This window comes from Xyrauchen texanus, chromosome 45 (genome assembly GCF_025860055.1).
Source record: "Xyrauchen texanus isolate HMW12.3.18 chromosome 45, RBS_HiC_50CHRs, whole genome shotgun sequence".
NCBI lineage: Eukaryota > Metazoa > Chordata > Actinopteri > Cypriniformes > Catostomidae > Xyrauchen > Xyrauchen texanus.
Window position 1 is genome coordinate 27,969,908 of NC_068320.1, and position 17,500 is coordinate 27,987,407.

The window sequence follows — 17,500 nt, forward strand, 5'->3', positions numbered from 1 at the left end:
AAAGCAACTATCAGCACCGATTTGCGCCGATAACCGAGTTCCTAAAAGCAACTATCAGCATCGATTTGTGCCGATAACCGAGTTTCAAAAAGCAACTATCAGCACCGATTTGTGCCGATAACCGAGTTTCAAAAAGCAACTATCGGCACCGATTAATCGGTCAAACCAATATATCGGTCTATCTCTAGTGCATATAAATAGATATGCAAAAACTACGTTATGACAATAACACTTCTTGGTACTTTTTGGTGTGCAAAGTCATTTCCTGAGTGAATATCGTGTATGGTCACATTTGCAAAGAGAGCATATTAATGTCATAATTCCACATTTGTTAATCTGTGATCCTCTCAACTGACCAACACAAGCTCATAAACACAATTGCACTGAACTCATGTGCGTTATGAACGTCTGAATGCAGTGGATGTGATCAGTGATGCCTCTGACTCTCTCTGAACGTTCAGTCTGTCCGTGTGTGTCTGTTTAACAGTCAGACCGCATCCGCCTGACTTTGAGCCGCTATGGCAACACAGATGCGCTTGTACCAGCGGCGGAGGAGCTGCTGCATGTGTGAGTGCTTTAGGGTGGTAGAACTGCATCTTTGTTCATACATCGACTCGTCTCGGTGGGATTCTCAGATAGACCTCTGCTCGGTTACAGAAGGAGAATGTGTGTGTTTTGATTCATCAGCTGGTGCGGTTCAGCACCATGGACAGCTGCCCACATACAGCTCACAGCACAGATGCTGAACACTAATTAGACATTTAGCTGATGCATTTATCCAAAGTGACTTACAGTTTATTATGATTTTCTACACAAGGACACAATCGAACCTACAACCTCTCTGTTACCACACATGTAAATTCTGCCATCATTCATTTTGTTGCAGAACAATTGTTCGAATCGTCAAATCTGAACTACATTTATGTGCTTTATTTTCCTATAACTCCTGATCAGCTGTATGCAATAACTGTTATGGTCAAAAGTAAATGTTTATTTATGTCAGTAATCACTGTTTAACGCTAATTCAGAGCACAGAGCATGAATAGTAATATATATATATATATGAAGATATTTTTGAATATAGTCAATCGTCAAAGGATGATCATTATTGAGAGAGATTATTTTTACTTTATCATCTAAAAAAAAAAAAAAAAAAAACCCCACTCATTTATGCCTTTTCAGAGTAAGATACATGATAAATGCATGGATGGATGGATGGGTGGGTGGGTGGATGATTGATAGATGGATGGATGGGTGGATGATTGATAGATGGGTGGGTAGATGATTGATGGATGGATAGATGGATGGGTGGGTAGGTGGATGATTGATGGATGGATCGATGGATGATGGATGGATGGATGATGGATGGATGGATGGATGGATGATGGTTGGATGGATGGATGGGTGGGTGGATGGATGGGTGTATGGATGATAGATGGATGGATGGATGGGTGGGTGGGTGGATGATTGATGGATGGATGGGTGGGTGGATGATTGATGGATGGATGGATGGATGGATGATGGATGGATGATGGATGGATGATGGTTGGATGGATGGATGGGTGGGTGGGTGGATGGATGGGTGTATGGATGATAGATGGATGGATGGATGGGTGGGTGGATGATAGATGGATGGATGGGTGGATGATTGATAGATGGGTGGATGGATGGATGATGGATGGATGATGGATTGGATGGATGGATGGGTGGGTGGATGGATGGGTGTATGGATGATAGATGGATGGATGGGTGGATGGATGGGTGGGTGGGTGGGTGGATGACTGATGGATGGATGGATGGATGATAGATGGATGGATGGGTGGATGGATGATAGATGGATGGGTGGGTGGCTGGATGGATGGATGATAGATGGATGGGTGGATGGATGATGGATGGATGGTTGGATGATAGCTGGATGGATGGATGGATGGATGGTGGATGATTGATAGATGGGTGGGTAGATGATTGATGGATGGATGGATGGATGGGTGGGTGGATGATTGATGGACTGGATGGATGGATGGATGATGGATGGATGGATGGATGATGGATGTATGGATGATGGTTGGATGGATGGATGGGTGGATGGATGGGTGTATGGATGATAGATGGATGGATGGGTGGATGGGTGGGTGGATGACTGATGGATGGATGGATGGATGGATGGATGGATGGATGATAGATGGGTGGATGGGTGGATGGATGGATAGATGGATGGATGGATGGATGATAGATGGATGGATGGGTGGGTGGATGGATGGATGATAGATGGATGGGTGGGTGGGTGGATGGATGGATGGATGGATGGATGATGGATGGATGGGTGGATGATAAATAGATGGATGGATGGCTGGTTGGTTACTGTAGATAGACAGACGGACAGATAGATAGATGGATAGATAGATGAAAGGTTGGGTAGATGGATCGATGGGTGGATGATAGACAGATGGATGGATGGATGAGTGGGTGGATGATTTATGGATGATAGATGGATGGATGGGTGGTTGTTACTGTAGATAGACAGATGGACAGATAGATAGATGGATAGATGGATGGATGGATGGATGGATGGATGGGTGGATGATAAATGGATGGATCGATGGGTGGATGATAGATGGATAGATAGATGAATGGATGGATGGATGGGTGGGTGGATGATTGATGGATGATAGATGGATGGATGGGTGGTTGTTACTGTAGATAGACAGATGGACAGATAGATAGATGGATAGATAGATGAATGGATGGATGGGTGGATGATAAATGGATGGATGGGTGGGTGGATGGATGGATGGATAGATTGATGGATGATAGATGGATGGATGGATGATAGATGGATGGATGGGTGGGTGGATGGATGGATGGATGATAGATGGATGGATGAGTGGGTGGGTGGGTGGGTGGATGGATGGATGGATGGATGGATGATGGATGGATGGGTGGATGATAAATGGATGGGTGGTTGGTTACTGTAGATAGACAGACGGACAGATAGATAGATGGATAGATAGATGAATGGATGGATGGGTGGATGGATGGATGATAGATGGATGGGTGGGTGGATGGATGGATGATAGATGGATGGGTGGGTGGGTGGATGGATGAATGATAGATGGATGGATGGGTGGGTGGGTGGATGGATGGATGGATGGGTGGATGATAAATGGATGGATGGATGATGGATGGATGGGTGGATGATAAATGGATGGATGGATGGGTGGTTGGGTGGATGGATGGATGGATGGGTGGATGATAAATGGATGGATGGATGGGTGGATGATAAATGGATGGATGGATGGCTGGTTGGTTACTGTAGATAGACAGACGGACAGATAGATAGATGGATAGATAGATGAATGGATGGGTAGATGGATCGATGGGTGGATGATAGATGGATGGATGGATGGATGGATGATAGATGGATGAGTGGGTGGATGATTTATGGATGATAGATGGGTCGATGGGTGGATGGTTACTATAGATAGACAGACGGACAGATAGATAGATGGATGGGTGGGTGGGTGGTTGGTTACTATAGATGGATGGGTGGATGATAGATGGATGGATAGATGGATAGATGTATATTTTTAAATATTTAAAGTCTCTCGTCAGCAGGCTGATGCATATTGAAAGAGAATATTTTTACTACTTTAAATAAACACTCATTGAAGCCATTTTAGAGCAAATATATACTGTAGATATATATAGATATATTTCGCTAATTGTCAAAGGGCTGATATATATTGAAAGAAAAAGCTTTTACTATATCGCCCTGAATAAATAAATAAATCACACTTTTGTACCATTTCAGAGCAAATCAATATTATAGATATATAAATAATTAAAAAAATTAAATGTTTAAATATATTATTTTTTAATATAGTCTATGGTTAAATGGCTGATATATATAGACACTCATCACTAGTGTACCCGTCTAACACACATATGAGCACTAGATCACACGTGTGTGTCAACAGTGTGTTTATTACAGTTGTGTGTTTTTGCACGCATGTGGTGTTTGTTAATAAATCACGCAAGTGTCATGCTTGAGTGATGTTGTATTAGTGTGTTTTGTGTTTATCTAGCTCCTCTAGAATTCATCACGCACACACACACACACACACACACACACACACACACACTTGCTGGAGGTGTATGAATGCATCACTGTGTAGTTCAGACTGAAGTGTGTGACACTACACAAACACTGACGGTCTGTAATCAGACACAATGAACTCAACTCAGTTACTGATCAACAGTATCTGTTATTTAAACATTACTCGACATTTTATCTCCTCACTTCTGAGGACATCTGAGGAAGAAACCTTTACATTTGTGGCCGTTTGTCAAACACAGGTCACCTGTGGGACAAAAATGCAATAACTTTGACATAAACGAGAACACACTGACTTACACCTTCATGTCAAACTCTCAGAAATGGGCACGACTATTTATTCCTGCAGCAAATTGCACCTTTCACGGTTTAACAATATAACCAGAGCTTTCAAGAACAGAGAAGAAATCCATTAGCGGTTAGCATGCATCTCACATATATGAGTCAGAGAGAGAGCGAGAGAGCGAGAGAGAGATCTTGGTGGAAGGAATGATGGATGGATTCAGGGTCCGCAACTTGTGAACGTCTCCTTGTACTGGACACACACACACACACACCATCATGGAAACACAAACGGTGGGATCTCTTGAAAGTCTCTCGCAGCCGACTGTATCTGGGTGATTCTCACCAAAGCTGTCAAGAAAATGTCCTGGTCCTATTTTACTCCAAAATCAATTAAAAAAATGTGCTTATAGAAAATGTTCATTGTACAACAGCATCTTTTTAACTGTTATACATGATAATGAGTGTAACGGTAATGAGAATCATCATTAAAAACAATCAGAATAATAAAAGTAAAAAGTCTGGATGTGTTACGGTAATGAGAATTGTGAAGCGCTAGATCGCGGAAAACGTTTACGCTTAAAATGTAAAAGTCCCTGTAAACATAAGTCGGGCATATGAGGACTCATTTAAAAGCTTAGAATCTGAACCTTTCAGAAATAACATCACTTCTGCATTTATGTCACTTAAAATAACTAAATCAGGCCTTAAAACATTCGCGTCGCAAATTAGCGCCCCCTAGAGGTAATAAGGTAGATATATTTATATAAAATTAAAGTCCTTCACATAGCACGTTAATGGTCAAGTCATATATCAAATGAAAGCTCTCATTCTCAGGAATGTGATTGTGCAGTTTATTGTGTTGTACTAATATCACAGTTCAAAAGATTTTCAAAAGAACCACAAAGTAAAATATGATTTCTATAAGTCATCAAATACATACATCTAATTTATGTGCTGATATCTGCTGCTGTAAGCTTGAAATAGCTAAAACTTTATATTTTCTCTAAAACATGAGCCAGTTTTTACTTATCTGTGCACTTGCTTGGTCTATTAATCCAATATTATATCTTAGAAGTCCAGAACAAAATATGCCATCCAGAAGGAAAAGCATGCAAAACAAATCATCAGAAAACATGTTTTTGACTACTGATGATAAATTGGTATATACTGTCACAAAAGGGGAGGATCTCAGCTTTCTAATGACACCTAGATTGAGCTTGTAGTCCACTCAGAGGCCGAGATATTCACTGAAATAATGAGGGTGTTGCTTGAACAGAACATTAGACTGAATGTCTATGGACGAGCACATCTGTGTTAGAGCGCCCCCTACAGTTCACATCTGTATATTGTGATGACGTGTGATAGAGGACAAACATTGTATCTAGTGTTTGCTGCCATCTAGTGGAATAAAATGAGACTTTTCAAAGTGAAATAGACTGAACAGAGTCAGAATTACATGCTTACAAAGTTACGACAACAACAAAAAAAGCTTTCTGTTTATCACAAGATTAAGAAAAATATTATTTATGAATAATGGGAGTCTATTTTTGTGGGATTTACAAAGAAAAATGAGACTAATATTTTGCAATTAGTGTGTGCTTTTAAATTTGAGTGCAACAAATTGTGTGCGGTTGCCCAAAAATGCACCACCGTGCCATCTTAATGGTCCTAAATGTAGTATAATTTATAATATAATTCATATCACTTGATCACTTGTATTGATTTGTGGCTAAATATGATGTTTTCTTGACAGGTTTTGCTAGAATCAGCCATCTCGAAGCTTTACAACGAAATAATGATTCACCCTAAAATAAAATAAAAAGCAGAATGTAAAATGTTCATGCTGTGAGTGGTGATATATACTGAACTAAACACCATTAAAGCACCATAAAAGTATCATAACAGTACTCGCTGCATTTTAAAGGAAGAATCAGAGTTCAATACAAGTTCATCTCGGTCGACAGCATTTGTGGCATAATGTTGATTACCACAAACATTCATTTCGACGCCGTCACTCCTTCTCTTTAAAGCACACATCTGTGTTCCAGTGAGACACAAATGATACAGGATGAGTTTGATGGATTTGTTCAAATGTACATCGCTTCCCCGGAGCGCTCTCAAACAGAAGCCTGGGGCCGCTGCAGGTCAGAGGTCAAGTCAACTGAGCGAGATCTGGTGTGTTTTAGTAAGATCAGAGCGTCAGTGATGGCTTCAGTGCCTCTGATACACTGAAACCAGGGCTGGACTGGTAATGATCCAATGAGAAGTTCACGTAATTAAAATGGTTTACGAACATCATTTCATCCATCCATCTTCAACCGCTTGTCCGAAGTCGGGTCGCGGGAGCAGCAGCCCAAACTTCCCTATCCCGAGTCACATTAACCAACTCTGACTGGGGGACCCCGAGGCGTTCCCAGGCCAGTGTGGAGATGTAATCTCTCCAGCTAATCCTGGGTCTTCCCCGAGGCCTCCTCCCAGCTGGACGTGCCTGAAACACCTCCCTAGGGAGGCGGCCAGGGGGTAACCTTACCAGATGCCCAAACCACCTCAACTGACTCCTTTCGATGCAAAGGAGCAGCGGCTCTACTCCGAGCTCCTCACGGATGACTGAGCTCCTCACCCTATCTCTAAGGGAGAAGCCCGCCACCCTTCTGAGGAAGCCCATTTCGGCCCATTTGACCCAGCCTTCATGACCATAGGTGAGGGTAGGAACGAAAATCGAGATCTTTGCCTTCCGGCTCAGCTCACTTTTCGTGACAACGGTGCGATAGAGCGAGTGCAATACCGCCCCCGCTGCCCCGATTCTCCGGCCAACCTCCCATACATCATTTTATGTCGACTTTAACTCTATTTTCAGCGTCTGTTGCATGTTGTTGATTACAGAGGAAAATATAGACTTGTTACACAGTTTGGCAGAATAATTAGTGGTGCTTGCCTAAGTCAAGGCAATACATACTTATTATTCGTCTAGGGAAGTGCTAAAACATGCTAAAAATGTGCTAGCATCATGCTAACACATGTTAGCATCGCCTAGAGAAGTGCTAAAACATGCTAAAATGTGCTAGCATCATGCTAACACATGCTAGCATCACCTAGCGAAGTGCTAAAACATGCTAAAAATGTGCTAGCATCATGCTAACACATGTTAGCATCGCCTAGCGAAGTGCTTAAACATGCAAAAAACGTGCTAGCATCATGCTAACACATGCTAGCATCGCCTAGCGAAGTGCTAAAACATGTTAAAAATGTGCTAGCATCATGCTAACACATGTTAGCATCACCTAACCAAGTGTTAAAACATGCTAAAAACGAAAATTCTATTTGACAAGTTTTGCCACGGCAAGCACCTATCTAGTTATTATTATTATTGATATATATATATATATATATATAATTGAGTTGGTGTCTTTATCGTATTCCTGTTGCCATCATTTTATAAAGGCAAATTCACCATTGGCAAGGGCTGTTTTTGGTATATTGTGAAGTGATTTTTTGCTTTATTTGTCCCTATTCATCCCTTGATATATCCGTGTGTTTGTGTGTTTGTACACACACATGTGTTGTTCTGTTCATAAATGCTTACACACACACACACTGTGGTGCTGTCAGATAGTGTTTGGATAACAGATGTAATGTTTACAGTGAAGCTGTGAATGACAGTCGGGAAACCTTGAGAAGCTGATCGATATCTCCAGACACACACACACACACTGTACACACACATACACACATATATCTCACACTCTCTGTGTGTGCGACCGTCTCTTCTTGCTGTTGTACAGATTAACACACATATCTATTGAATCACATCAGTGTTGAAAAGATATCATAAAATGCAACTATATTTTACAAAGATCATAGTGGCAGTTTTACAGGTCACCCAGAAATTACAGAACAATTCTGTCATCACACACACACCACTGATCTTTATGAACATTACATCATGTCATATTCATTAAAGGAATATTCAGGATTTAACCCTTTAAGCTTGGATGGGCCCGTCAGAAACAAAAATCATAATAATATGAATAACTGCAGTCTCGAACAACACAAAATAGGTAACGTTTGAAAAGACAAATCAGAATGTGTCCGTTTTGATCATTTATTAAAAAACAATTACTGCAATCAGTAAAAACATCAAACTGATCAAATATTCATGTGTCATATGTTGTTGGAAAGATCTTAAAGAGTAAAATACAACCAGACTATTTGTTTTACTCACAGATAAAAATATAGCGAGTAACAGCTAAATATATGACTTTGACTAATATGTTGGTGTTGCTTATATGACGCATTTCTGCTTATAACTTCACAAAAAATAAACGTAACATAAAACATCACATATGATTATTTAGAGTCTGTGATTATCTTTCAATCGAGTCCACACACAAGATAATCAGATGTATAGATCATTAGATAATCCACATGAAGCACAATGTTACATATGACCACCAGGAGATGGCGCCAAATACACGACACAGACTCAATGATGACTCAAATGACACAGAATGAAACTCATTCTGTGAAATCTCATGACTAAAATCATGTCTGCATGCTATGCAAACCTTTAGTCATTGTTGTGTTTGCATGTGTAATTAGTTCTTATGTACAATTATTATCTTTTATTTGTTTGGAGATGTTTTTGGACACTATGATACATTATATTTGTAATGCTGTAACTTTTGATCGCTTTGTCGTATCAATAGAAACCTTTACTCAGATACAGTCGACATGATTGGGAACAAAACAAAAGCAGTTTTTCTTTAAAGGGGTATTCAGTAGTTCTCTAGCTAGCATTAGCATTGCTCTTCTTCGTGTACTTCAGCGAGTATTGACGCTGACTATCGCATTTCCAGTCGCGAGTTTGAATCCAGGGCGTGCTGAGTGACTCCAGTCAGGTCTCCTTAGCAACCAAATTGGCCTGGTTACTAGGGAGGGCTGAGTCACATGGGGTAACCTCCTCATGGTCTCTATAATGTGGTTCTCGCTCTCGGTGGGGCGTGTGGTGAGTGACTCCAGTCAGGTCTCCTTAGCAACCAAATTGGCCCGGTTGCTAGGGAGGGTAGAGTCACATGGGGTAACCTCCTCGTGGTCGCTATAATGTGGTTCTCGCTCTCGGTGGGGCGTGTGGTGAGTGACTCCAGCCAGGTCTCCTTAGCAACCAAATTGGCCCGGTTGCTAGGGAGGGTAGAGTCACATGGGGTAACCTCCTCATGGTCGCTATAATGTGGTTCTCGCTCTCGGTGGGGCGTGTGGTGAGTGACTCCAGCCAGGTCTCCTTAGCAACCAAATTGGCCCAGTTGCTAGGGAGGGTAGAGTCACATGGGGTAACCTCCTCATGGTCGCTATAATTTGGTTCTCGCTCTCAGTGGGCGTGTGGTGAGTGACTCCAGTCAGGTCTCCTTAGCAACCAAATTGGCCTGGTTACTAGGGAGGGTTGAGTCACATGGGGTAACCTCCTCGTGGTCGCTATAATGTGGTTCTCGCTCTCGGTGGGGCGTGTGGTTAGTGACACCAGTCAGGTCTCCTTAGAATACAGCGAGATCTCCTTAGCTGAGATTCGTCCTCCGCCACCCGGATTGAGGCGAGTCACTACACCGCCACGAGGACTTAGAGCACATTGGGAATTGGCCGTTCCAAATTGGGAGAAAAAGGCAGGAAAATCCCCCTCCATTAAGTCTCTAGAGCTTTAGAAAAATCTTCATTTGAGCAATTGAATAGAGCTGAAGCTTCTTTGTGTTCTGTGTCAGTTCTGGACTGATCTGGGTCGGCCGTTCAGATGAAGTGCACTGTTCCGTGACTGTAATGTCCTTGTTAAAAGCTGATCTGAGAGCTGCTGCTTTGTGCTGAATAAAAGTGCCCCCCCAGAGCAAAGGCTTGACATTTTACCTTTGGAGGCTGATAACATCTCGAGGCTTACGGCTCAACTCGCGGCTGTTTTTAGCACCACAAAGGCTGAAGTAGGATAACAGCTTTATCATAATTACAGAGCCGGAGAAGAGAGAGAGACCACCGTATATTTAGGATAAAAACTCCTGAAACTCGTTCCTTACGGCGGGTAGTTTTCCCGCGCGGGTGCAGAACTCTCCTGAGATTGCCAATTAACTCTCGTTTCTGTGAACATGAATAATTATACAGAATACAGAGACTCCCAAAAGTATTTGGACACTAAAGTTAGACCGTGTGAACGCCATTGCATTAGATATTAAACGAGATATTATTTGAGATTTTTCTTCCCTTTTGGAGTGTTATATTAATGGTGTGTTTTGAAGATTGTGAGCAGTAGAGATGTGTTAAAAACACTTTCACACTTCCACATGAACACATTAACACCTTTAAATCCTCCTGAAAATATAATGATGCGCTCAGAGTAATGAAGACTTCACTGTGCTTCTCTATGAAACCTCACTTTAGGCACATTTCAAATGTAAAAATGGTGAATAAATGCAGTGAATAATGTGTTATAATTAGAGATGCACCGATTGCAATTTTCTTGGCCGATTTCGATTTCCGATTTTTTGCGAGTGTGACCTGCCGATACCAATTTTTCCGATTCCGATTTTCTTTGTAAGAACTATTATTGACCGCATATACAAACAAAATCTACCTTTCTTCAATGCAACATTTTATTTTCATAATAAAATAAATGAATAAACATTAAAATTTCCCCCAAACTGCACTAAGTTACAGGATCTACAGGAACTTACAGAGCACTTATTACAGGGACAATCCCCCCGGAGCAACCTGGAGTTAAGTGTCTTACTCAAGGGCACAATGGTGGTGACTGTGGGGATCAAACCAGCAACCTTCTGAGTACCAATGTATTATACAGAGCCCTTATTACAGGGACAATCCCCCCGGAGCAACCTGGAGTTAAGTGTCTTACTCAAGGACACAATGGTGGTGACTGTGGGGATCAAACCAGCAACCTTCTGATTACCAATGTATTATACAGTGCACTTATTACAGGGACAATCCCCCCGGAGCAACCTGGAGTTAAGTGTCTTACTCAAGGACACAATGGTAGTGACTGTGGGGATCAAACCAGCAACCTTCTGATTACCAATGTATTATACAGAGCACTTATTACAGGGACAATCCCCCCGGAACAACCTGGAGTTAAGTGCCTTACTCAAGGACACAATGGTGGTGACTGTGGGGATCAAACCAGCAACCTTCTGATTACCAATGTATTATACAGAGCACTTATTACAGGGACAATCCCCCCGGAGCAACCTGGAGTTAAGTGTCTTACTCAAGGACACAATGGTAGTGACTGTGGGGATCAAACCAGCAACCTTCTGATTACCAATGTATTATACAGAGCACTTATTACAGGGACAATCCCCCCGGAACAACCTGGAGTTAAGTGCCTTACTCAAGGACACAATGGTGGTGACTGTGGGGATCAAACCAGCAACCTCCTGATTACCAATGTATTATACAGAGCACTTATTACAGGGACAATCCCCCCGGAGCAACCTGGAGTTAAGTGTCTTACTCAAGGACACAATGGTGGTGACTGTGGGGATAGAACCAGCAACCTTATGATTACCAGATTACCAGTTATGTGCTTAGACCACTACACCACCACTCTCAAAATAAAGTGCTCTGTGACTGGAAAGAGGTAGAAATAACAATTAACTGTAAATGAGTTGCTTTATATAACAGATGTCATTTCCCACTATTTTTATAAATGGACGTTTTTCTCTTTATTACTCGTCTAACAAAACAATTCCAAAGATCTGAAAAACTGAAGTGTCCAATACGCTCAACTTACGTTAGATGTCCAAATATCAGTTGTAAAACTGAGCACTGCTTCGCGTAATTGTTTTGGTCTTTTCGCCGCTCATTCCAAGGGATGATAGGAGAGGCTGCTGACTTCTGACTGGCTCTGAGCTCTGGCTAGCTTTAGCCGCTTTCACTTTTAAGCTTCTTTTTTTAAATGGGCTGTGACGTTATTACCTGCGCCGCTGGCAACAAAACGGACCGGCTTGGAATCGGAAAGACGTGAGGCTGACCATCCGGTTACCGGTCCGGGCCGAGCATGCGGAAAATCGGCTAATTCCGGTCCCTGGCCGGTCGATCGGTGCATCTCTAGTTATAATGTTGTTTTATGGTTGTACTTTGGGAGGTCACGGGAGCAGGATCTACGTGCAGCTTAGAAGTATAAATAAAATAATGTTCAGATGTAACATCTATACCAGTACACACTGATCATACACAGGGTCAAAACACATACACTGACTAATGAGGGAAGGGAACACAGGTGAGACAATGGAGACAGCTGATCAGAGCAGGGGATTATGGGAAGTGTAGTCTATGGGGAACAGAGGCAGATAACAGTGAATCGTGACAGAGATAGTCTGTAAAACTAGAAGCTTTAGGTATAAAAATTATAATTTATACACATAAACACACACACTCAGATACACACACACACACTCAGATACACACACACACACACTCAGATACACACACACACACACACTCATATATACACATACACACTCAGATACACACACTCAGATACACACACACACTCACACACACACACACTCAGATACACACACACACACACTCAGATACACACACGCAGATACACACACACTCAGATACACACATAAACACACACACTCAGATACACACACACACTCACACACTCAGATACACACACTCAGATACACACACACACTCACACACTCAGATACACACACTCAGATACACACACACACTCACACACTCAGATACACACACGCAGATACACACACACTCAGATACACACACGCAGATACACACACACTCAGATACACACATAAACACACACACTCAGATACACACACACACTCACACACTCAGATACACACACTCAGATACACACACACACTCACACACTCAGATACACACACGCAGATACACACACACACACACACACACACACACTCACACTCAGATACACACACACACTCACACACACACTCAGATACACACACACTCACACACACACTCAGATACACACACGCAGATACACACACACTCAGATACACACATACACACACACTCAGATACACACATAAACACACACACTCAGATATTCACATACACACACTCAGATACACACATAAACACACACACACTCATATATACACATACACACACTCAGATACACACATAAACACACACACTCAGATACACACACACACACTCATATATATATACACACACACTCACACACACACTCATATATACACATACACGCACACTCAGATACACACATAAACACACACTCATATATACACACACACACTCAGATACACACACACACACTCAGATACACACATAAACACACACACTCATATATATACACACACACACACTCAGATACACACACACACTCAGATACACATACACACACTCATATATACACACACACACTCAGATACACATACACACACTCATATATACACACACACACTCAGATACACATACACACACTCAGATACACACATAAACACACACACTCATATATATATACACACACACTCATATACACACACACACTCAGATACACATACACACACTCAGATACACACATAAACACACACACTCATATATATATACACACACACACTCAGATACACACACACACTCATATACACACATAAACACACACTCAGATACACACACACACTCATATACACACATAAACACACACTCAGATACACACACACACTCATATACACACATAAACACACACTCAGATACACACACACACTCATATACACACATAAACACACACTCAGATACACACACAAATTCACACACACACACACGCAGATACACACACTCATATACACACATAAACACACACTCATATATACACACACACACTCAGATACACACACACACACTCATATATATACACACACACTCACACACACACTCATATATACACATACACGCACACTCAGATACACACATAAACACACACTCATATATATACACACACACACACTCAGATACACACATAAACACACACACTCAGATACATACAAACAAACACTCATACACACACACATACACACACGCAAATACTCAGATACAAACTCACACACACACTCTTTAAATCTGAGTGTGAAAAATTGCGGGCTGCAGCCCAAAAAATGCTACGGGCCTCTTTCTTTGTTTTTGTTGACATTTCCCGAATGAAGAGACGGTGTGTTTTTCTCCTCACTCACAGTGTGTCACTTGGTTTATCAGGAGCAATATTGAATGTGTCATTACACAAAGTGGTTTATAGAAATACTGTGTATAACGGCCCACAGGAAATGTGTTCGCCGTGTGTGAGACATGTGTGTGAGACATGTGTGTGAGACGTGTGTGTGAGACATGTGTGTGAGACGTGTGTGTGAGACGTGTGTGTGAGACATGTGTGTGAGACATGTGTGAGACATGTGTGTGAGACGTGTGTGTGAGACATGTGTGTGAGACATGTGTGTGGGTGCATGAACCTGTGTGTGTTTGTGTGCAGGTGGTATATTCGAGTCGATAGAGAGCGGCCCCTCAGGACCGGAGGAACTGGCCTTTAAATTTGCACTGAACACCATTAACAGAAACCGAACGCTCCTGCCCAACACAACCCTCACGTACGACATCCAGAGAATCAACGTCTTCGACAGTTTCGAGGCCTCCAGGAAAGGTGAGAGGAAACACCGCCGAGTGTTTTGACTGTGTAATCTGATTCTACATTTAAAATGTAAATATAAACGGTGGGGCACGTGGCGAGTTGTGCGTGGATGCCGCGGAGAGTAGCGTGAAGCCTCCACGCGTGCTACGTCTCCATGGTAACACACTCAACAAGTCACGTGATAAGATGCACGGATTGACGTCCTGAATGTCTGTTAACTCTGTGTAAGATATTTGCATTCAGTTTATTAGTGATTGACACATTTGTCGTCCAATCAACAGCTTGCGAGCAGCTCTCCCTGGGCGTGGCGGCGATCTTCGGCCCCTCCCACAGCACGTCAGCCAATGCGGTGCAGTCGATCTCTAACGCTCTGGGCGTCCCTCACATTCAGACGCGCTGGAAGCATCAGGTGTCTGACAACAGAGACGCGTATTACGTCAGTCTGTACCCGGATTTCTCCTCCCTCAGTCGCGCCATATTGGATCTAGTGCACTTCTTCAGATGGAAGATGGTGACTGTGGTGTATGATGACAGCACCGGTGAGTCCATCACAGCCAATCACTTTCATAGCTGGTGAGCCCTCAGCCAATCAGGATGGAGAGGGCTAATTCAACTGCACACCGGAGCGGAAAGAAAACGGTATTAAAGCCGCGTCCACGCTGATACTTTTTATCGTTTGAAAACGTATTAATTTCACGACACTAACACACTCTACGAAAGTACATAAACGCAGACACTTCTAGCCACGCCAGCCTGATTTCATGCGCAGTGCGTTCCAAAACGTGTCCGAAATATTCCAACATTCATAACACAAGGACGCGTTGCATTCTCAAAGTCGACACAAGGGGCGCTATAGCGAGATCAGTGTGAACTGTCTTCTTCTACGGTGAATGTTCGGTCACAGTTCAAATCAATGTTTTTAAAGCTACTAACATGTTCGTGTCCGCCACGAGAACATACGTTTAGCATGTTCAACCAGACCGCGCGTTAGCATAGCGATGGCCAATCGCTCACATCTGCCGCACAAGCCCTCAAAAGTGAAGCCAAAACGTCTCGATCGCCCCCCGGTGGCTGGTCCTAGTATAGGTCATAAGCCCCGCCTCCCCATGTTATTCAACGGGACGTGAGACCAACTAAACAATTAAATTACACTTCACATATCTTTTTTCCAAAGATAGTTTCTGTCATTTACTGTCGTTTCTATCACGTTGATGTCATTTCAAGTGTTTGTTTTCAAAATAAGTTTGTTTTTAGTTATTTGATGCTATAAAAACGCTGCTGTGACATCATGACTGACAGCTGTGATTGACAGGTTCTCTGAGTGAAGTAGTCACTGAAGCACCAACTGACTTTTTTTCGGGATCTTCGGAGGACTGAGGAGATTGGAGCTTTAAATTTAATATTACATTTCTATAATTAATTATTTCACACCGTCATATGTCAAAAGGGGCGTGTGCTTGCGATTGATTCAGCGAGAGTGAGGGCGGGGCCTTGATTTCGCGGCTTTACTTCCTGCTCACTACTGCGCAGGTCTGGTCCCGAAATCGCAACTGCGCAGACTCGAGTCCCAAGATGTCAGCGCCATATCGGGACACTGGCGGCTTCACTTCTCATCAATAGAAAAGAGCCAAGGGGCGTCGGCCATCTTTTTTTTACCGTCTATGATTCGGTCACAGTTCAAATCAATGTTTTTAAAGCTACTTACCAGAATAATAACATGTTCGTGTCCGCCACGAGAACATACGTTTAGCATGTTCAACCAGACCGTGCGTTAGCATAGCGACGGCCAAGCGCACACATACACAGCGTACGTGTATTAGTGTAATGTTTTTAGCCTTGTGCTAACACGCGTGAAAACACGTTAATTGTGCGACATTTACGCATCTCATCCGTTTAACTTTGCTAAACGATGACGCTAGGAAACTGAAAACGTTTTCAAGTGAAATTGGATTAGCACGGAACAGTTATATGCAAGATAATGTTGCGGGGTTCATTTAGAGAGTAGCGCTAATTCGTCAATTTAGCATTTTTTATATAATTTAGTTGAATTAGAGTAGAATGGAAGTATGCTATCGCGAATGAAGCAGGCGTCGGTGACTAATGATGACGTAGATTATGATCATAATAAAAACATATTTATCTGCTTATTTGGTTTTCTGTATGTATGCTAATCTCAGCGCTCTGTGGCGCTTTAAACATGCTGAAAATATTACTGACTCTCTCCAAAATGCGTTTGATTTTACTGGAATTAATCTCGTAGCTGCTCTTACCTCATTAGTCTTTTCTAATTAATAGCAATAATTTGATTATGTTCTCCGAGCATTTCGCCTGTAATCACGCAAATTGAATCAAACCAGGAGCTGGAATCATTTGTTTTAATTACATATTCAACAGCGGCTCATACTGTTGGCAAA

General features: G+C 42.2%; 2 protein-coding genes across 2 annotated transcripts in view; one reads left to right on the forward strand and one right to left on the reverse strand.

The window, feature by feature from the left end:
* Nucleotides 1-17,500, reverse strand: part of LOC127637361 (histidine-rich glycoprotein-like) — a 104,062-nt gene that overhangs the window by 6,081 nt on the left and 80,481 nt on the right. The gene's annotated exons all lie outside the window — the stretch shown is intronic.
* The window catches only part of LOC127637338 (glutamate receptor ionotropic, kainate 2-like), a 76,245-nt gene that overhangs the window by 3,099 nt on the left and 55,646 nt on the right, over nt 1-17,500 (forward strand). Inside the window, exons 2-3 of the mRNA XM_052118351.1 lie at nt 14,931-15,098; nt 15,368-15,625. Of these exons, the coding sequence (XP_051974311.1) occupies nt 14,931-15,098; nt 15,368-15,625 (426 nt within the window). The remainder of the gene's footprint in view (nt 1-14,930; nt 15,099-15,367; nt 15,626-17,500) is intronic.